At 44.3% G+C, this 20922-nt stretch overlaps 1 protein-coding gene across 1 annotated transcript; it reads right to left on the bottom strand.

Moving 5' to 3' along the window:
* Nucleotides 1–999: 999 nt before the first annotated feature.
* Nucleotides 1000–19775, bottom strand: mfsd2ab (major facilitator superfamily domain containing 2ab). Its single transcript, XM_012851385.3, has 14 exons — nt 19531–19775; nt 15825–15950; nt 14903–15027; nt 10944–11067; nt 10242–10320; nt 9976–10151; nt 9737–9827; nt 9245–9363; nt 8632–8715; nt 7368–7451; nt 7149–7261; nt 6888–7031; nt 5875–6051; nt 1000–3996 (listed from the first exon to the last, which is right to left on the bottom strand). Exons 1-14 carry the CDS (start codon nt 19618–19620, stop codon nt 3945–3947), a joined length of 1584 nt encoding a protein of 527 aa, XP_012706839.2. The 5' UTR covers nt 19621–19775; the 3' UTR covers nt 1000–3944.
* Between the last annotated feature and the right edge of the window lie 1147 nt (nt 19776–20922).

Raw genomic sequence — 20922 nt, 5'->3', positions numbered from 1 at the left:
CCCAAAACACAGTTTCTAAGAAAATATTCCACATAAGTTCAATAAAAATGAGTATTATACATGAGCATCTTGGACAGGTATGCCCGTAATACTGTACGGGATCTTTTTGCTTGAATTACTGGATCAATGGCATGGAGGCGCTCAGCCGGTGTCTCATCTTCCTTTTGACAATATTCCATAGATTCTGTCTGAGGTTTAGGTCTGGTGATTTTGATGGCCTATTAAGAACAGTAGCACTATGGTCATGGAACCAGCTTTTGGTACCTTTGGCGGTGTGGATACGTACCAAACCCTGCTGGAAAATGGAATCAGCTTCTCCGTGAAGCTTATCAGCAGAAGGAAGCATGAAAGTGCTCTAAAATGAAGTGCTTTGGTAGACGGGTGCATGGACTCCAGAAAACACAGTGAACCATCACTGACTGTGGAAACTTCACAATGGACATCTAAGCCACTTGGATTCAGTGCCTCTTCTCTTTTCCCACAGACTTTTAGACTTTGATTTTCATCTGAAAAGGTGTGCAGTTCTGTCGTTTTTTCTCCTCAGACCAGAAAAAGATGTTTCCGATAACTTCTCTAGCATAATAGTGGCCTAAGACAAGTAATGCAGCGGCCCACGCCCTGGATACAACTGTCTAAAGCTCGGACTCCGGCCAAAGTCTGCACCTTGGAAATCTACCCAAGTCTTAAATACTGCACAGTCCTCTCAAGACTCCATCTTTTATTAAACTTTTCCCTTACTCTCAACTTTCTATTAAAGTTCTCATTCGCTGGAAGCCAATATACAATAATATACAAGTTTTACCATCTTAATTCAATTAATGAAAATAAACAACTTTTCAAAAATTTTCTAATTTACTGTGATGCTCATGTAGATTACACTTAATTTTGTCACAACCGGCCCCGCATTATGTAGTTTCCTTCCTCCGCTGTTGTGCAGATGCCGCGAGCTTCAGTTTTTGTGCATTTTTAGTAACAACGACAAAAAAGAAAGTCTTAGGATATCTTGAGAAACAAAACCAAGTGGTTTTCATTCCACTTAATTAGCTTTTATTATTTATTTTCTTCCATCACATTATTCATCTTCAACTGCAGTACAGTGTACATAACTTTGTTCACTTGCAGACACACAAACATCGGATCCATTTACAGGTTTATGTACAATATTTACATATGCACAGGAGGCAGGTCTACAAGGCTTGTGTGTTTCCACGTGGAAATAAAGCTCCCACGTTTGTCAACAGCCTCAGTCACGAAAGAAATGTACATATAAAAAGAATGCACACACACACACACACACGCACACACACACACACGCGCGCACACACACTCACCAGAGAACCAAACTGGGGAATCTTTACAGAATGTACAATAATTACAGGACGGGTCAGCAATGTTGGCACGTACAGTATCGTTCAGAGGTGACAGATTAAGATGAGAGAAAAGAAGGGTAATGCATTAAAACATTGTCACTATGACAACTTAGTTGTCACGTCTAAGATGCATCACTATGTATAACATATGACACTACATTTCCATATCAGCAGATATGAAACATGCCAGCCCTTATTTTATTTTATTTTTTTAGGACTGAGATGATGAAAGTGTCTTTGTTGATTAAATAAATATATATATATATTAAAAAAAGTACTCATTTTTCCAACCACAACAGTGTGCTTTCCCTTTTTTTTTTTGCGCATACCGTGTTGCAGCGGAGGTTAAAAAAAAAAATGTTTGCACACTCCTGTTACAGTTTCAGGTTTTTGTGACGCGGAGATGAGACGAATCCTTTCAGAACCTTATCCGATATATTTTCTGTACAGTTACAAAAAAAAACAAAAACAAAATTAATGTTGGAGGGGAAAAAAAAAAAAAAAAAAAAGTAAAAAGCTGTGATGTTCTGGTTCCATCAGAGGGCACATCCTAAAACTAACACTTTGCTGGTCCGCCTTTTGACTCAGTCTTGAAACTGGGCCGGCCATCAGGTATCTGATGACAATCTGTTCAACTGGGAATAAAGTTCAGCTGTCTGACTAGGATTTTCTAGGATGATCTCACTGTACAAAGATCAGGGAAACGAGACGTGTGTCCTGTGGCATAACCAATGCAGTTATCAATAACTGGAAGAAATTAGGAAGCAAGGGTGACATTAAAAAAAAACCTCAACATTTCTCCGTATTTGATAAAAAAAAAAAAAAAAAAAGGACGCAGTCCCACCTGTGGTCTACAGGGGAGCAAAAATCACGCCTGTTCTTCATACTTCTGTCTGAAGGAGATAGGATTGAAAGACAGAATCCGTCTCTTCCAAACATAACATCTAGGTTGTGTTTTGGGGTGATGGAACATTTTATCATGATTCCAAAAAATGTGTGATTGGAACAAAATAACCACAGCACAGGACCAGATTAACATCATAGACATAGGGAAACACGGTGGTGGCAGCGTCATGCTGGGGTTAGTTGTCTCCAGATGAAATTAGACTTTTTTTGTCAAGGTGAGAGAAATCATGAATAGTCCCAAATGGCAGTTTTGACTGCTAACCTTCAGGTTTGCCGGAAGTTCAAGACTTGTCTTTATTTTTATTTTTTTGTTTGTCTGTTTTCAGGAATATGTCGATAACTTCAGCAGAAATAGCCATGCCGAGATCCAAAATGAGATCCGACAGAAAAATCTCCTGAGGATGCGGGATGCTGATAGACTCCTGAACGCTGACATTCAGGAAGCCCCCCCCCCCCCCCCCACAACAGATTTGATATAGCATGTTCCAGTAAAGGAGAAACAGGTTCTGAAAGGATTCATCCGGGTTCGACTTGTTTTCTTTTACACCCAAAAAAAAAAAACAACAACCTGTGTGTATTAACAGGGGTTGTGTAAACTTTGAATACCTACTGTAAGATTGTAGTTATGGCAACATACGTCAAAAGGTGCACGAATCATAGGAAAAGAAGAGCTTGGCGGCTTGAGTTAGAACAACTGTACAGGCCTTAAACAGGTTTAAATACTGCAGGAAGGAGGACTGTAAAACCCGGCTAATAAATATTTAAATAACATTTAGACATTTGTACCAGCTGCAATCGCTGTTTGGCATCGGTTCAAGAAATTAAAGCAGTAAGAGGTGATGCTGTCTTCAGTAGCTGTTATAAAAGATAAAAGTAAAATAAAAAAAATAACGATTTGGCAGTTTATTGTGCAAACCTGTGTGCTCACAGCTGCGGTGGCTCATGGCACCGCGTCACATCCCCGTAGCTTCCTCAGACGGAAGGCCGACACCTAACGTGACGGGAATGTGGAGCAAACGGGCTGGCACATATGATCTTTGATTTTTTTTTTTTTGTAAACTATGAGTTAAAGCACACAGAGCGTTTGCCGCTCTTGTCAGTTTGTCCATTTTTGAAACTTTGCCTTCGAAATGTGACAGAAATTAAGACAGTATCGTTGTTCCTCCCCATGTTCGCGACCCGGTACCAGGAAGTTCTCCCCAGCGCAGTGCTAATGGTCGATAATGTGTAGTGCGGTTTACGTACAAAAGAGCAGCCGGCTCGGCTCCAGCGACAAGCACCGTAAATGCAAATTCACCCTTCTTGTGCAACTTCAAAAATCGAGACCAACCTGGTAAAAAGGAAAAGATTCTGCCGCTGCACTTAGTAGTATGTTGTCCAAAAAGGTAAGGCTCGGTGATGCGTGGCTGACTGGACGAGTGTCAAGCCAGGAAATCATCACCGACACAAAAGGAGGACCGGGATGTTTTAAGGCAGGCCTCGGCGAGGCTCACACAGTTTTTGAACTCGGAACGGCAGCAGCAGCAGCAGCAGCAGGAGAACTGGATGGGCGAGGCGGTGTCCGTGCGATCCGACACGCCCGGGTCCATGTCTGGGTCCGTTGATCCCGTCCAGTGCAAAACGCCGGCCAATCAAGCGATTGGTGCAAAAGGGCCTCTGCAAAACGTCCTAGATCATGTTGGTGACCTCCGTCGAGTCTGACTCCGAATCCTCGTCGTTCCTGCAACAGAAGGAGAGATTACAGCCGGAGTTTTGCTTCAAAGCACATTCATATCAACACAGTTTGTTCAAACGTGATGAAAATAGGGTAAATGTTGAGTCACAGCAATGGAGCCTACATCATTCAGCTCTCCTGCGGCCTCAATGTTTCTGCTTTTACTTTGTTCTATGACGCATTTAAATTTCTTTTATTGATTTTAGATAAATGTACATTATCTATTTTATTTCTCTTAAATTTTTTTATGGTATTGATTTCTTAATAAACAGTATAAACACGTATTTTTCCTAACCATTCCACATAATGTGTTGTGTATAAATGCGAGGCTTTGACTACATGACATTACCTCTTCACGTTGTTATTAAGAAAGTGACACTAATGGGACCAGCGACAGTAAACGCCTACCACTCATTCATTTCAGGAGTTTTTACGAGCAACCGGTGCACCCAACGATCAGCCTGTCGTGAGTTTACAAGCAGAGAAAGAATGCAGCGGGACGCTTAAATGCGGTACCGCGCACGTGACGTCACCGTCTCAAGAGCAACGCCCCTTTTGCCGCTTAGGTAGGGCATACAGGAGAGAAAGCACGGATAACCCAGCTATTACAAGCGCAACAGAAACAGCGATCTGACCGACTTTACAGCCGTTAAACTTTCCCAAGACGATGTCCCAGGCACACGGATTACTGGTCGATCTGTCGAAGAACACACCAACCTTCAGCTCAAACGATGGCTTGAGGTTCGAGGGTTTAAAAAGACTGGAAAACTGGCCGAGTTGATCGAACGGTAAGCTTTGTTTTTTTTTTCCTGCGCGGCGGTCACGGCAGCATCGGCCGTTTTTTTTTTTTGTTGCTGTTGTTTGCAATCACCGTCCAGGAATGGGTATATGTTTAATGTTTGTCTTATTTGAAATGTTTTTGAGTAAGCTATCCTGGTAGCAGGCTATCATGTTAGCGCCTGCTACCATGACAGCCTATATGCTATCATGGTAGCAGGCGCTTCATTATTAACATGTCGGCCACCAAAATACTCTTACCTTGACTTGATGTCGCTGGAATTGGGTCAGGATGTTCTTCGGTTGTGCCCTTTCCTCCGACAAAATGCTTGCTACATATGTACTTGAATTTGGTAACTTTTTCCGGGTTGAACTGTTGTGTAGGCCGACCGCCCCGGTGTGCCCAGCGTACACATTTCTCCTTGGCAGTCTTGAAGAAAACATCCTTCATATGCGGCCGATCAGCGTACCTCGAGTCGCTGTTGCACGTTCCATAGCAACAATGTTTAAAAACCATGGTCTTAGATTTGGAAAAAGCAGTCGTTTACCGAGTAAAACCTAGGCTAACGCACGTCTCTTTAACAGCGAAACAGCGGCGGACTATGCAAGGTTGCCCTACTGCGTACCACGTGATGTGACGTCATCGTGACGTTGTGTTTCTAAAAATAGCTCGCGCGCGGTACCGCATTAGCTTTCAAACAACACGGCTTGAAGTTCAGAGCAGAGAGTATGTGCTTATGGCTCTTATTGTGAAGGTTTAAAGGAGGTTGTGAGCTACTTTTAAGGAAATAATTGCTTTAAAGATGCAAACATCTGGCTAAAAGTTAACTTCCTTAGCATTAGCCGCTAGGCAGCTAGTAGCCGCTGAAGGCAAATGGCCACTTTCCTTTTGCATGAGGACAAAAGCCTCCTGTAAAGGTCTTATGCAGCCTATAAAACAGCCATTCCCACATTACATTCCCCGCCTTCTGCTTCAGTCAAATGCAGCCGTCGATGGATTTATGAAATATTCAAAGCTCAGTCACACACACTCTGGTTTTAGTGGCAGCTTTGCTTTAAGGTCACCAATCGCAAACATTTTCCATGGTTTTGTCCAAAAGGCCTCACCTAATTTCCTGCAGGATCTTGCAGTTGCCCTTCCTCCGCTTCTCGTTGATGGGATAGGTGTAGAAGATTGCCAGGCCGATGAAGATGAGGATGACGGGGGCGCCTGACACCAGCATTTTCAAGGTCAAGTGCACCTCGTCAGGCTGGTGGCAACCTCTGGTGACGTATCCTGCAAAGCTGTTGAGAAAAACCCAATTAGGGAACCGCTCTTTTGATGTGAAAAGCAGAAAATTGGTGATCAAACGTCCAGCTAAGCAGTCAGGCGGATGACCCCCCCCCCCCCCCATGCACACTGCATTACTGTACAACGCCTAATGAGCGAAGGAATTCCTGCTTTGATGTGGGATTTGGGAGATTTGACTCAGTGCTGTCTGGTTGGATCTTTCCTACAGTGACCAAGGGCACCGGATTTAAACGTTAGATGAAAGAGCAACAAATGGACCCTGAATAGACGCGGGCTGGCCGCTGGTATTAAGGTGCAACACGCAGAGCTCCTGCAAGCTCTTCATTCCAAAGTTCCATACTTTCCCCAGACTCATCCGCCTCGAACTTTTCAATCAGTATTTTTTATGACATTGGGGACGTTTCAGTAAAAAAAAAAAATAATTGGATCTTATATTTTCCTTGTCACAAACCCTGAAAGGACACACAGCTGCAGCTGCTTCGGATTCTGCAGGAAGGTTAAAGGCCGTGTCACTCTCTTTGGCATCTGGACAAAACTATCAGCTAAAATCTGTAATAATAATAAAATCTGGTCACATTTAAACAGAGATCCTTTCAATCAGATTGTGACCAGTGGTGCCTTCATGTCAAACTGCTGCACACTGCTGATCAGCTGGCTGAAACACAGCTAGGATACTTTCCCCTTGCACAAGAGAGACAAATCTGGCCGTTTGGTCGCGCTAAATTAAATCATTGCACATATTTTGGTGTGTAATCTGTAAATACGGGCCTGTGCCAAGTCCTGAATAATTTAAGATGCAGGGTTGTTTGTTTGTTGTGCGAGCTCTTACTCTAAACTCAGCGTGGAGACGCCCAGCGAGATGCCAGAAGCAAACTTGGTGAAGAAAACGTAGAAAGAATAGAAGATGGCTTCGTGCCCTGTGGTGTTTGGGTTTTGAACTTTGAAATCGTCGACCACGTCAGGCAGCATGGACCTAAGGAGGACGGGAGAAAAAAAAAAAAAAAAAAAAAGGGTTCACCAAAGCTGCTTACAAAATGCACAAATAGTTGGGAGAAATCCAACGCAGATGAGGGATTAGCGCGAGCCTTACCAGGGCAGCAGTAAGGCGGCAGCCACGGCCACGCCAGAGAAGAAACAGACCACGTAGGTGACGATGAGGTTGCCCTTTATGCTCACCACCAGGATCATGAAGGGAACGGCCGACTGGGAACAAGAAAAAAATAAAAATAATAAATCACAGGTAAATGACTCTCTCTACAGTAATCCACTATTCTTATATGCTGCGCCAGATGTGGAGGGGAGACCTTACCAAGATGCCGACATAAGTGGCGGTCTTCTTCCCAAAGCGAGTCAGGAACCACTGCCAGAACGGGATGGCTAAAGTAGCAGAGATCTGAAAAAATGAAATAAAATAAAAAATGTAAAAAAAAAAAGTGCTGGTCAGATCTTATAGCTCAAACAAAAGACCTGCTGTTTCCTCCCTGCAGCTCTTTAGCCAAACAACGGTGGGGAATATAATAATAGCTCATACAGCTCCAGTAAAAGCAAACATGAGCTTTATGCAGAAACCTGAACAGGTGACTGCTGCGCTCCGTGGAAAGGGGCTCACTATCCGACCAGTTTGGCCTCTGACATCTATAGTCTTCAGCCGGAAAGTTACTGTGCAGCAGTGTTTTTCCACCTTTTCCTGCAGATAGGAGCATCTCTGAAAGATAAGCCGCCCACACGCCACTCTTTCCACTAGAAGTCATCTGTGCTGCTTTTCAGAGCCGCTTCATCTGGATTCTCCTGGGAATAAACCGGCACATCAGTCTCTGACTCCTTGTCGGGGGGTTTACAGGCGCTGCGTTAGCGAGACGTAGACGTCTCACCCACACAGCCGGGAGTTTCATCAGCTTTTTCTGGAGTAATTAAACAGTTATCAAGGTTTTTCAAATCATCTAAACACTACCGTTACTGTTCCTGTATGGTCCTGACTCTGTAATTCCATCAGATTGATCAGATTAGCCAGACCTTTCACTAAATGACTAAAAAAAAGGTAGGGATTAGGACGTCTTGGTGCTGATTATTATGGGAATTTTCATATGGCTCCGTTTTTTTCTCTCTCTCTCTCAGAAATTTCACTAGCTGTAATGTACTTACATTAAGGTGCCCACATTGCCTCTGAAATCCTTTCCATAAAGTAAAGGCTTAAAGCGTGTAATCTTTTCACCCTCTCTAACCTGGACCCCCCCCCCCCTCAGTGGCTCTGCTGCTTGTGAAGTTGGCTGACTTGAATAAGATCTGCGGACCGACTCTCAGGTTTATATCAAACGAGGGCGCGACACAGAAGAAACAATGCGGCTCCTTCACCGTCTGTGGGAACGGCACGGCATTTAGGCAGAGCGACTGGACGAGCCAGCCGGGAGCCTCGCTTTATGACCGACCACACAGCGGGCCTTGTACCGGAGACGATTTATGCGCTCGCCTTGGGAGACGCAGCTTTTTTTTTATCTGCTAATGCCTCCACTTGTTCCCTGTAAAAGGTCTCCGCTCCTCTGGTGACGCCACCTGCAAAGAAAGCGAGCGCTCACCATGATGACCAGCAGAATGTTCTGGAAGTCGTCCCTGAAACCCAGCGTGTAGGAGCAGAAGAGGGCGAAGTTTCCCTCCAGGAGCTGCGAGGTGGAGACACAGAGGCTCATTCAGTCACATTTTATTTAAAAAAAACACTCACACCTGTGGCTGAGCGTGAAGCATGATGAGTAAATATGAGCTGGGTGCAAAAACCAGCATCACACACACGATTAAACATGAAGCAGACAGAGTAGCCTTGGCTATAAGAGATGACTGGCTGTAGGTGATAAAAATCTTTGTGCAAAGGATAAAGAAAGATATTTCCGTCATTAGGTCAATCATTGGGGGACCTGTTCCACCATTGTTCTCCCTAACATGTTTTTGATCAGCTCTCCAAGCAAAAGGCCTGAGATCCACTTAGAGGAGCTTCCAAATCATCAGAGCTGGGAACAGGGGCTAGCGCTCGAATTTAGAGCGAGACGCTTTTGCTATAGAGAAGAACTTCTGGAAATCAATTAAAACGTGTTTCAATAAAGTTTTGTGCACACTATATATACATAAATCTAAAAAAAACCCGGCATTTTAATGGGGCTGACTTTTGATGGCCGCTGCATGTGGATCAATACGTACCATGAAAGCCAGCGAGGTGAAGAGGAATCCCATGACCAGTTTGGCATAGGGTCCATAGCCCATCACCATCTTGATCCCTTCAAAGAAGGACACAGGCTTCGACCTGATCCCGACGGCCTCTGAAGACAGAAGTAAATAATCATTCAAATCTTCCAGATCACATCCACAGTAAGAACCTCTCTGTGTTCCCTTTGCACATTTTTCCCCCCCAACCAGCTATCTGCCCAGCTCGTCCTCTACTGGATGAACCTGATTTATTATTAGACCCGTCACACGTCACGAGAATACCGATGTAAACCACAGCTGGCGCTTGCTCACACACTCAGTCAGCCCACAGTCATGCCACATCCGAGCCTCCTGATTGGTCGACGGCGGAAACGTCACAGCCGCTCCACCACAAAGGCAGACGCTTATCTACGGTCAGTCGACTGATGGGAACGGCTAATTTGTGCTGACTGAAAGCTGGAGCGACGGACGGCGTCAGGCACTCACCCCGTTGTTCTCTCACGCCAGCGGACAGGACGACCGCGCAGAGGACGTATATGACGCAGACGACGCCAGACGCGATCATGTACGCGTCCCTCTGCAGCGACAGAACAGGAAAGGGAAGATGTTTAGGGAGAGCATCATTTGCAATCCAAACCTCACTCTGACCTCTTGTGCAGTGATACCGTTTAAAGATAAAACGATAACTAAAAACAAATACAAACTAGACCTAAACATTTGTTTACCGTGTGCTGCAGTGTGATGGAGTGGTCCGACTCGTTTTGGCCGGCGAAAGCGGTGAAGTTGGTGTGATTTGCCATGAATCCCTCGGTTCTGTTGAGGCAGGGAGCGTTGGCCATGCCCACAATCTGTCCCTGGATAGCCGTGCCGAGCAAGATGCCGAAAACCTCCACCGTCATCCCTGATGGGGGGGAACAGAGCGGACACGCGTGGAGTCAGGATGTGGGTGTAGAGGAAGGCTAACTTTGATACGTGGTGGGTTTGGGCTTACTGTAGGCGGTAGCGGAGTCCCTCTCCTTCTGCTCTGAGGTGATGAACATGGTGAGGGCAGAATATGGCACGTGGAAGCACTGATGGTTGGAAAAGAATACAAATAAATGATCATTTCCACTCATTATTAATGCAAACGAGAAACATAAACTATTCACATAATGGATATAAACTTTATACAAAATGTGCAAAAAGCAGCAGCCAGAAAACTGCATAAAGGGAACTAAAAGTAAGTGAAATTTTCTTGATTTTTTCCTTGATTTGAGGAGCTAAATAAGACTATTTGCCAATGGAATGAGTATTTTTACTCCTAAGATAAGATAATTAGATATCCTGCACCAGAAATAAGAAGATGGAGATGAATTGTTCCAATTCTAAGTGAAAAAATCTTATTCCATTGGCAGATTTTAGCTCCTCAAACCAAGGAAAAATACACTGATTTCAAGAAAATTTCACTTACTTTTAGCAGTGCTGGTGTTACATTTAACTGCTGAGGAAATCGGACACATTGAAGGAGGTCGCTACGATACGTGATGAGTAAATTAGCTTGTATCAAACATCTTCTGATTACTCAATACAGCGCTGATGAGAATTTAAGTTATGAGCGTGAAGATCGTCCTAAACCCAATCCCACGAATGCGTTTATTTAAGCTTCTCTTGCACGCCAAGTACGTACGGACTCAGATTCGTGTGTGCTACTCACGGTCTGCAAGGTCTGGAAGATGCAGTAGAAGAAGATATACCAGAAGATTTTGCCATCTTCAAAAGGGGGGACGTACCAGATGAGGAAATAGGATATCACAGCCAGGGGGGTGGAGAGTATGATCCTGCAGATGGATGAAAGGAGAGGGTGGGGGGGTTGGGGGGAATACCCATGAGATCAGTAGCTGAAAATGTGATTAAGCAGAAAACCACTTTTCCTTCAGCAGCGCACCGTACCCTAGAGATAACGGGTCCCATTAACAACACTATTCTGTGTGGCTGTTGTTGCAGCGCCAAAAAGACCTTTCACTAAGAAATAAGAATGTATTTTCCCCCAGCAAGCCAAAACCCCTCGTTCAGGCCGCGAGAGTACAAGGCCTTCAGCAGATAACATGAAGGCTGAACCGAGTACAGCAAAGGCGGGCCGCTTCATCCCGTTGAGCTGGCAGCGTCATGGATAAGAAACTTTTGGAAATCTCAGAAGGACTTGTTCTGGAAAGGACGCACACTGAACCTGTGTCCTAGTGACGCTAGTGATGCTGACCATGCTAATCATGAAGATAAGACACTAAAGGCACGTCACAATGTCAAAGCTATAGTTGGTAATCCTGTTCAGAAACACTTTTTGTTATACTGGGTGGAATGGTCCTTCCACCTTGACAGTAGTCAATACATTACGTATTCAGGAAAAAAAAGAGGATAAACATTTTTTCAATGTCTGTTGGAGCGGCAGGCCTGGAGAAACAGACCAATCCCTGCCGTTCGATTCGAATGCACTGCAAAAACGGAACTAAAAATACTAAAAATAGAAAAAAAAATTCTTAAAATTAGTGTATCTGTCCTTGATTTGAGCAGGTAAATAAGATAATCTGCCAATGGCATAAGATTTTTGCACATTAAATAGGAACAACTCATCTCCATCATCTTATTTCAAGTGCGGTTTGTCTAATTATCTTATTTTAGGAGTGAAAATACTCATTCCATTGGCAGATAATATCATTTACCAGCTTAAATCTAGGACAAAAAACACACATTTTAAGAACATTTTACTTATTTTTAGATCTGTTTTTGCAGTGTGCGTTCACGTTTATGGGAAATAAAGAAAGGCCTCAGTAGAAAGAAATAAGACCGGAGTGGATTTGGGAGATTTTTTTCATGCGATTCCTCCCTAGGGAGCGGATGGTAGCAGGTAAGAAGGTCTTATTCAAAAAGGGACTTGAGTAAACTTCCAGAAAAAAATAAAAATAAAAAAATAAAAATCATCCAGCCTGAACAGAGATGGTGTGATCTTTGCAGTGTATGTAAACAAGAGGCCGCATTTCAAGTATGGCCTGATCTGAAGGTTACATTAGGTTGAAAGAGGTTAAACAAAAATGCGGCTACGCAAGATCTACTGTTGCACGGTCATTTACAGGAGATTTCCCGCACCAATTAGGGACGGTGAATGTGCGTCTAAAGAAGAGGTAAACAGTTTTTTTCATTAACCAACTTCCTTTCTGTTTTGATTTAATGTAGGCAGATCAACGCTCTCCATATTCAGCCACACCTACACTCAAGGGAGATGCATTTGCCTGGTTAATGGCAGAGGAAATGAGCTGCTCGTCCTGCTTGCTTTACCACTATCTACGCAAATACCCGAGGCGCTATCCAACAGGACGTGAAGTCATGTACGTCCATGTTCCACAAACAGAGCGACCAACACCCTCCGCTCCTCCCCATGGCGCTGCTGGCAAAAATCCAAATCCCTCCGCCTCAAATCAGACTCGCTGCTAATTAATTCTGGCCCATTTGTAATGTAACTCTGAATTGTCGGGGGGGGGGGGGGGGGGGGGTCCTACAGCGCATGTGATATCATTAACTGTACCCTCGTGAGAAGTGGGTAAGTGCGGTTGGGAAGCCGTGGGCCACTTGCAGCGCATGTTTTATCAAAGATAAGCTCTCGCTGGCTCGCTGCCCACTTGTTCTGAACACGCGCGATCAAACACCGTGTCCAGTTTGCCGTCAGGTTTTCTGTTTGTCAGCAGATGATACTGCTGCGTTATTATTATTATTATTCTAAAACAATACTGTGATGCATCTTGCCAGGCGTTTCTCCTGCAGTAATAATGATAATCTTATCATTTCAGTGTTTGCACACCAACGGTGTCCTTGCAGAACTGTGCTGACTGACACCCTAGCCCATATTAGCGCTAACCTGATGCCACCGCTGGAAGCGTATTTATAGCTTTGCTGATTAGGGAACGCACAAGTTTAACCTCAGAAAGATAATTCAACACGTGACACCTTTTACCCGGGGGCCCCCCCCCCCCAGCGCTGTGAGGAAAGTGTTATTTAGCAAAGAGAGATTAAATTCAGCTCCGTATTATTGGGCTTGGGTGTGGTGGCCGCTGTAATCATAGCAGTAATTGGCCAAACATCCTGGGTCTGAAGCCGTGGCTTCTTGAGCTTATGCTTTAGTAATTTTAGAAACACGAAATGTTAAGAATGCACACAAGTTTCCCTCAAACGCCTCAACGGCAGGAGGGGAAAAAGCCACATGTTTACCCCTCTACAGAATTCAACATTGACTTGGGACGGCTCTGAAGCGCAGTAATTCTTTTTAAAGCACTCAGAGAGTTACTGGTAGCCGTGCAGCAAACACACACAGCCTCACTCTGACTGAGAGTCACATCTGAACTGCAGTAACCTCCTGGATTCCTCAGCCACTCTTTAAAAAATCCGACGAGGCCCTCCGCTGGCACGCCATTGGCCCAGACGGGTGGTGTGTTCTCGGTTCGACCAATGAGAAGCTCTCTCGCCTCCAGTCACCCTCCCCCCACAGCCTTCACAATAGATAGGGCTCGCCCGCTTCCTCCCAGCAGCTCGCTCCCCTATTCAACTGAGCTGCAGATAATGTGACTGAACATGCCGGCCATTCCTCCAACCCCGTCCACACACCCTCCCTGTGACGAAAGGGGAAAAGGGGAGGAAATGCGTCTCACTCAGCGCACAGGCATCCTATATGACCCAGATCCACCACACCTGGACTCAAGGAGTCACAATACGGCTTATTAGGACTTTATGTTCTATCGTGTAAAAAAAACTGACAGGGTCGGAGGTTTGCACACATGAGTTTGAATCTCCCATGCATGAAGCGATCCTGGTCGTTCAGGAGGAAGCAGCTGCTTCTAAAAAAGGTGCCAAATGTCCAGGATCATTTCCTATGGGGATTCTCATTACCGATCAGAGCAGCCGCTAATGACCCCGTGAGCAGCATGACAGTCCCTTGGTGTCATCAAATCAATTAAAACATGTGATCTTGTGTTTTGCACAGCTGAGGGAGAATAACGTGTGGGAAAGGGGAGGAGCGTCCCTCCTCTGGCACTCGTTAAAAAGATGCCAAGCGGAGACCACTAAGACATATACCTTCTACTGGACTCGCTCGTCCTTCTGCCTTTTCTGTTCCCAGGCCCATTCCCCTACCCTAAAAGTCACACCGTGAGGTGCTGACATGAGACGGATGTCCTCTTCTATATTCAGAACCACTGACCCCCTACATCCCAACCCACTGCCTCGCCGTGTTAAATATTCCCCCTCTAATATGGGCCAAAGGTTGCTGGAAAGGTTCCTTGTCGTCTACTTTGGACCCTTCTGCAGCCTAAATTGTCTGTTTGGGTTTTTTTTAGAACACCAATCAACCAAATTTAAAACAAACCCATGTAGGGTGCACACAACAGTGAAGAGTTACCCATGTGAGGCAGGTCATAAGTATTTTAAAACGGACCAAAAGCTTTGGCACATCGTCTTTAGCTCCATCCATCCTCACAGCAAAGTGAGCGTGTTAGTCTACTGGGCCCCCCATCGGTAGGGTGCAGGAAATTGGTTGGCAGAACCTCAGCTTTCGCAGAGATCCAGTGATAAGTCTTGGCAAGAGAAATGTAATAGATATAAAAAAAGAAAAAAAAAAAAAAAGAGGCATACCAGGGCATCATCCGGCCAAAACGAGTCCACGGGCTTCGGGAGACCAGGAAACCCACTGTGGGGTCCGTTAAGGCGTCCCAAGCTCGGCCACTGAACAGGATGATTGAGGCATAGGAAGGATTCAACTGCGAGAAAAGAAACATAAATATTAAAAAAAAAAAAACACACACGCACAGAGCAACCAGAACACCCTGCTGTCTGTAATAGCTATATGGGTTTATAAGTGTGTGCTGTAGATGTTCCAGGTAAGCTAAAAACTGTTCTCGTAAAGTTGAACAGTAGCAGTAAAGCAGTAAAAATATGGCCTTGAACTCTGAGAGGAGGCCGTCGGCAGTGAAGGCGGTTCTAGGCAGCCCGTCTGGTGGCGGGCCGTCCAGAAGAGACCGGCCTGACAGGAACGCTTGACTCCTGACTGTACAATCGGCGCCATGCTGTGTCACCCGAAGCGGACCGTAACAAGCAGCCTTGGAAGGCGAACAAAGCCAAAACCCTGCTGCGCCTCGGGCTTAGACGGGCTACTGCGGCCCCGACCATCAGATTAGTGGAAGAGCCTATTAAACTAAGACCCTCCTCATTGCGCTGGCATTGTTCCCCTCCAAAATATTTATAGAGCAACCCCCCCCCCCCCCTTTCATCCTTTAGATACAGTGGAGCTAATGATGTCAGCTAGCTAGGACCTTTGCCCGCTAAAATCCCCTTCTTGGTCAGTTTCCACATCCACGGTGGTCTGTGTGTGCACTAGGACACTTCGCATTAAACTTTTTTTGCTCTAATGCGTTGTATACGCGTTCAGGGCAGAAAGCTAAGAGCAACGTGTCCCTGCATGCGCTGACCGAGCATGTTGGCCTTTAGCTAAGAACCAGGACGGATGTGCCAGATGGCCAAACAGGTGAGACCGCGGAGTCCCTCCCAAAGCGCTTACCTGTGCTACGTCGAGGAGATAGATCTGCAGGAAGAAGCCCAGAGCAGACGCTGTGATCTGGTAGGGCGCACCGCCGATTGCATAGCATATCTTGTTACACACCGATAACTTGTGCTTGCCCTCATGCTGGGGAGAGAAAAAAAACAGAAGAAGGGAGTCAATATGACATCTACACGGTATCATATCATAACCTTGTTTTTTTTAATTAAAAACAAATCAAAAACACAGAATAGCAGCAATTCTGATCCACGTCTAGCATTTATTCATTGGTTACTTTGCTTTGAAACAGACCTTTCAGCGCAGCCTAGGGTTAGGGTTAGTGCTGCTTGAGCGGGATATTATACTTTTTTTTGCCACTCTGCTTCTTCGTAGAGTAACAAGTATAACCAGCTGATACTTGGGTGGGGTGGGGTGGGGGGGTATTTGCCTCCTTAGACCAAAAATACTGGGAGTTCTTAGTTTTGACGCATCGATCGGCATTTGATCTGCCGACCACTAATGGAAAAATCGGTCCATTGCGGTCTCTGGCCAGCTGACGTCTACGTTTCAAATCAGAGGCTCCGACGAGAGCATTTTATTTTAAGGTTTTCAGCAGAAACGCACAGCTTAGGCGAAGCCAACCCTCTGGAGTTAATTGCTTAGCATCTAACAGCACAAAGATCCTCACAACGCCATGCGGCTCGACTTCCGAGGCAGACACGCATCAAACCTTCACGCTCGGATTAGGACAGAAACCCGTTTGCAAGAGTCTCATAAGAAATTTGACCTAAATATTTAATCACCCTACAGTCTTAGAAGTGGGAGAGAGTTCCCTTTGGGCACAAATCAAATGAAACAGTAAGCAGGGATGTGGCGCGTTTGGCAGGAGACTGGCGGGGGGGGGGCAGCCGGCCACGAGGAAACAAGCAAGCTTTGGTTCTCCAACAAGCGGCGATTCTTCCCCATCTTCTCCACTATCGGCGTAATGATTACCTCAACGGACAGAACTGTAAACAGCCCCCCTAACGGCAGCGCACGAACCTGAGGGCGCTTAGTGCCGGGGCACGACAACATCAGCGTTGCCGGTCATGTCGGAGGCTGCCAGGGGCAACAGCACCTTGGCAGCGGTCTGGACTGACCTAAAGGGACCAGAAGGGAGGGAGGGGGTAAGCTGCCAGTTTGACCGCAGAGAGTGAGGCGAGAAGCACACCCTCCTCCTGACCAATCAGAGAGCCGGGGTCCGCGACGCCACCTCTGCACCCGTGTGGGCCTGTCAGAATGAAATATACAACATAAAAAGAGCAGGGCTTACAGTTGGCTGCAGGTAACCTGTGCGACATCGTCATTATCAGGAAATAATCCTGAGCTCCACAGGTGCACTCCCACCACTCCCTGCTCTACGTGTCACTACAACGACATGAAATGTGTGGCCTTGCCTTAAATAATACAGCACAGTAGAATAACGCTGTGTCTAAAGGCGAGAACAGGCCCCCTGTCTTGTTGATACAGTCAACTCCGGTTTGTTTGAGCAACAGGCGCACACGTGCTGCTGAACACGACTGTGACGACACGGGAACATATGCAGCACCGTACTGGCCAAACCTGACGGTCCTTCTTCACTGTCTCAATTGTTCTTCACCCGTTCTACCTGTATGCGAGGGATTGTGCGTCTTCTTGGCCCTCCTGGTTTAAAAATACACCACATGCATCCACGTATACATGCATCAGCGTCACTGGTTTAATGCCATACTAAGAACAATGGCTACATGTTATAGACGGAATAGCCCGTAATTTATCTCCTTTATCAGTTAAACCCATAAAAAGGAAGATAACCTGGCGATTCTGACAGGTGTTGATTTTTTAAATTTTTTTTAAAGGAATAAAATGCATGAAAGGCATACATTTGTGCTGCAGGTTCAATGGGGGGATTACATTATTTCTGTTTAAGCACCAGAGCATATATCTTTTATCTTCTGATGCACTCTAACAAGTGCATCCAAGTACGCGCTGTAAGTTGATCGGTTTTTAGACCGAAAATAGTGTGAGTTCCTAGTTTTAATGCATTTCACAAACAGGAGAAAAACACATACTTCCATATTAGACTTTCAGTTTGTAAACAGCGGATGGCCAATCAGAGGCAATCAACAGAAAAGTGGCTGATCCGGATCTCTGGCTGGCTAATTGTTGCATCTCATTTCTTCTGTTACCTCTTACATGCTGTAACAACCCTGGTTTTAAGGTTCTCAGGCAGATGTGTGTGGCAAGTTGTGAAGTATCAACAATGCCATCAGGACCTGTGCAACAGTTCATTAAGAAATAGAGGGGAGGAGAAACTTTTAAACTGACGTTTCAACAGTGGTAGTTTATCTAAAAACATATAATCAAGAGCTTATCAGTCTTTAAAGAAATGCCCATGCTGAGATTGCCTTCACTGCATTCTGCATCAGTTTGACAACAAACTGCTCCATAACACTTCAAAGGCTGCACACATTTCTATCAGTTCACTGACCTCATACAGCACATATATCAGTGCTAGTCACTATATGCTACTACTGTACACTGATAAGAGGAATGTCGTGGGGGGAAAACTAAGGTTTGTTGTTGTTGTCACCTCACTGTGTTCTGTTAGTTTTTCAGTGGGGACAAAAACGGCGGGGGGGACTTTTCTCAAGAGGAACTCCACCAGACTGGCCCAGCTGTATCTGACACGTCACCCACGGACGCTTCCTGTTGCGTTCAGAAGGATGGGAAATATGATCCCAAATTACACGGAAATCATATCAGTGGATGTGTTTATTTGGGAAACCAGACGGAAGAGCGCAAAAAAGGTTGATAGCCACAACCCCTGTGGCGGTGCAGACAGACCCCGAGGTAAAATTCCAGGGCTATTACTCGCACAGTGATGCAAATGATTGTGTCACGTCCTTCCTAAACACACACACACACAAAATTTATTTATATATATATATATATTAGTACTAAAATTCAATATTAAAATGTTTTATTGTATCTTCCCCTTCTTTTTTATTTTGATTTTAATTTTCGTTTTTTTTTTTTTTTTTTACAGACATTTTAATGCACGTGAAATTAACCATCCCGTTAGCAGCGAGTGTATCATGAAGCGACACCAAATATGCCTCCAAAATGGCTCTTAATTATGAGGGAATTAAACGTTTTCAGGATTTAAATTTAGCCTATTTTAGCTGAATGTTTTGAGAGCAGAGCAAAACCAACAAATATATAACCTATAAATATACACAACGTGGGAAACGTTGCTGTAGTGTCGGCCATCCTCGAGCGTCTACATGAGAATATTTCAAACATAATTAAAGGGGATATGCTGGGGAGGCTTCAGTCGGTTATTAAAAATTGAAATTTTTATATTTGCCTACATCTATCGTTTATATCCATCGTTTTTTTTATATATAAACACAGATTTGATGTAATGATGAGAAAGAGTTCGTTGTAGCGATCTATAAGAAAAGATCAAAGTGAACGTCGCGCGCCCAACCTAACGTACACGTTTCACTCCCTTGAAACGTCAGTATGCCGGCCGGCCGGGTGGGTGGGTGGGTGTGCGCCATTCCTTCTAGTTATCATCATTCACGCCTGAAAACCCGCTACATCCTGCTTTTTTGTGTGTGTATGCTTTACAGCAAAAATAATACATGGAATAAAACACCCCACACAGCAAGATATATACTGTTAAATTTAAACAGACTCTTACCTTCTTTGCGAGCTTGACAGCATCCGAGCTGACCGATTTATTTAGTAAACTGGCGTTGGAGTATTGTTCAGCTCCTTCTCCTTTGGCCATCGCAAAACAGAAACGGAAAGAAAAAAGAGCAAAACAGAGAAAAATACCTTCGTTGAACACACGCGATTTAAAAGAAGCCCCCCCTCCCCTAATAAAGTGAGAGCAACCACGCCTGTAATATCCTCCCTCCAGGCCAAGTGTTTGAATACTGAAAGGATGCGTAGCGGTAGTAATCTTCACTCCATCCGGGGCGCCGCCCCCATTTACAACGTACAATTCACCCCACATCTAGCCCCGCCCCCTTTGGGCGGGGACTAAGCTGCAGCAACATGTTATAAACCTCTTCATCACTTTTCTGAAAGTGTGTAAAGGAGCTAGTGGATAAAGCCTGCGTACATTATATCATTTTCTGATCTCTTAATTATTTTTGTCGTTTTAAGTAAAAAATAAATAAAAAATAAAGATAAATGAATAAAAAATAAGGATAATAATATAAATATTATTATTTACTTTTCCCTAATGTTTGGAAGCGTACAATCCTAAGCAAGTGCATTTATTTTGTTCATTATTTTAATGTTTCAAACCTTGTCCAATTTTCATACTGCTAAATCTTCAAAGCACACATTGAAAGGGAAGCGTGTCCGCTTCTTCATGTACGCAATCACAAGACGTGTCTTTTCACTATCGTCCTAGGCTTTTATTGTTTTGTTTGTTTCGTCTTGAAATCCATGTTTGTTACGGTTAAACTTAAATTAAATGGCCATGCCGCGATCAAAATTAGTAGGAACCCCTTTGAGCTTATACGTACATACCCTTTTATGTATAGAGTTCTTAATAATTGCAATATTAATTAAGAAAACAGTACTAAAGATGAGAGTTTAAGAAAGCTCTAAGATAAAACTCAATGTTACATTTTCATCCCCACAAATTAACACCTTTTTCTCTAAAAAAAAAAAAAAAAGTAATAGCACAAACTGCACTCATGGTTCACACATGTATTGGGGAACCACAGACTGTTCTAAAATGTTTGATCTATTATTTTTGGCCGGTCAAATGGAAATAGTTTCTTCATAAGTGGAATGATGGGCTGGGAAGATGGCAGCAAAACAGAACAGGTTCATGAAAGAAGGGATGTGAGGATGTGTTTTTAGGGTCTTACCATTTGGCTAAGATTTAAAGAAATTCAACTTTGCACCGGTTTCCTTTTTTGCAATGTAAATAAAATGATGACATAATGAAGCTTGAGGAATAAAACAGCGGGATCAAAGTGTAAAACCTAGAAAGGTAATTTATGCTGATTTATTTGACTCACAGTAAAGATAGTTTCTCTGAGTTTTACAACATTTTTCAAACAAAATGAGT

This window comes from Fundulus heteroclitus, chromosome 13 (assembly GCF_011125445.2).
Source record: "Fundulus heteroclitus isolate FHET01 chromosome 13, MU-UCD_Fhet_4.1, whole genome shotgun sequence".
In the NCBI taxonomy this organism is placed as follows: Eukaryota; Metazoa; Chordata; class Actinopteri; order Cyprinodontiformes; family Fundulidae; genus Fundulus; species Fundulus heteroclitus.
Note: the sequence above shows the minus strand (reverse complement) of the source record. Positions and strands in the feature narration are given on the sequence as shown.

What these genes read in the sequence shown, in the direction of transcription:
- mfsd2ab (XM_012851385.3), bottom strand. Translation starts at nt 19,620, where the DNA reads ATGGCCAAAGGAGAAGGAGCTGAACAATACTCCAACGCCAGTTTACTA. An exon ending in CTGTCAAGCTCGCAAAGAAG is followed by an intron (nt 15,951 to 19,530) that starts GTAAGAGTCTGT and finishes TTCTCTCCCCAG; the next exon opens with CATGAGGGCAAGCACAAGTT. An exon ending in GCCGCCTTACTGCTGCCCTG is followed by an intron (nt 7,032 to 7,148) that starts GTAAGGCTCGCG and finishes CGTCCTCCTTAG; the next exon opens with GTCCATGCTGCCTGACGTGG.